This window comes from Nannochloropsis gaditana, assembly GCF_000240725.1.
Source record: "Nannochloropsis gaditana CCMP526 unplaced genomic scaffold scaffold451, whole genome shotgun sequence".
In the NCBI taxonomy this organism is placed as follows: Eukaryota; class Eustigmatophyceae; order Eustigmatales; family Monodopsidaceae; genus Microchloropsis; species Microchloropsis gaditana.
Window position 1 is genome coordinate 11,163 of NW_005803502.1, and position 911 is coordinate 12,073.

The window sequence follows — 911 nt, forward strand, 5'->3', positions numbered from 1 at the left end:
TTAAACCTCCTCTCTCCCCTTGGCACCCCATGCGAAGAGTCAAGTAGATTGAATTGATGTATCCCCTTCTCCCACATTTTGCTGCTTCCCATGGTACACCATGATAAGATTTCCTGCCATGGCTCAGTGTTCCACGTGCGCGTGGCTACAGTGCACGCTGGTGCGTGACCTTTGCGCTCACTTTCTGCCCACGCTCCCTCCTCCTTGTAGATCGATGAGTTTCAACCCCTGTCCTGCCAGCGCCCCTCCCTCCTGGTACCCCGGCGAAGGCCTCCTAGTCACTGCAGATAATGTGGAGTTCTCGCTGTCCCTCGGCCGGCTTCCCCCTCGACAGAGCAAGGCCACGTGTAAGGCCAAGGGGCGCCTCCACCTCACCAACATCCGCCTGCTTTTCATCGCCACCAAACCAACGGCCAGCCCGGTTCCCGGCGGCCCGGAATTTGCCTCTTTCGACGTCCCCCTGCGCGGCATCGTGGACGTGAAATTTAACCAACCCATTTTTGGCGCGAACAATCTGCAAGGCAAAGTGACGCCGGTTTCTTGCCTGGAGGCGTCGGCCCCTGTGGAATGGAAAGCCGCTTTTATCGCGGGGGGGACCACAGTCCTCATCCCCACCTTGCTCCGTCTTATGGACCAATTGCACAGGGAGGCGCAAGGGCAGGCAATACCAGCGCAGCAATTGCGAACGCCCCAACAACAGCCACATCACGGACAACCGCCGCAACCGCAACCACATGCACCGCAGCAGCAGCAGCCCTGGTATGGGGGGGAGGGGAATTTGCCCGTCGCGCAGGCGGTAGCTCCCGGCGTAGAGGGAGGAGGGTACATGGACCCAAGCGACCCCTCGCGGGTGCTGGTGGACGCGCCAGTGGTGAGGGAGGGAGGGAGGAAGGGGTGGAGGAAGGGAGGGA

The 911-nt window shown here is 60.8% G+C and overlaps 1 protein-coding gene across 1 annotated transcript in view; it reads left to right on the forward strand.

Annotated features, from left to right (window-relative positions):
* Positions 1-214: 214 nt before the first annotated feature.
* The window catches only part of NGA_0195800 (arabinogalactan protein), a gene marked incomplete at both ends in the record, with an annotated part of 723 nt that continues 26 nt past the window's right edge, over positions 215-911 (forward strand). Inside the window, one exon of the mRNA XM_005854589.1 lies at positions 215-911. This exon is cut by the window's right edge and continues 26 nt beyond it. Coding sequence (XP_005854651.1) covers positions 215-911 — 697 coding nt within the window.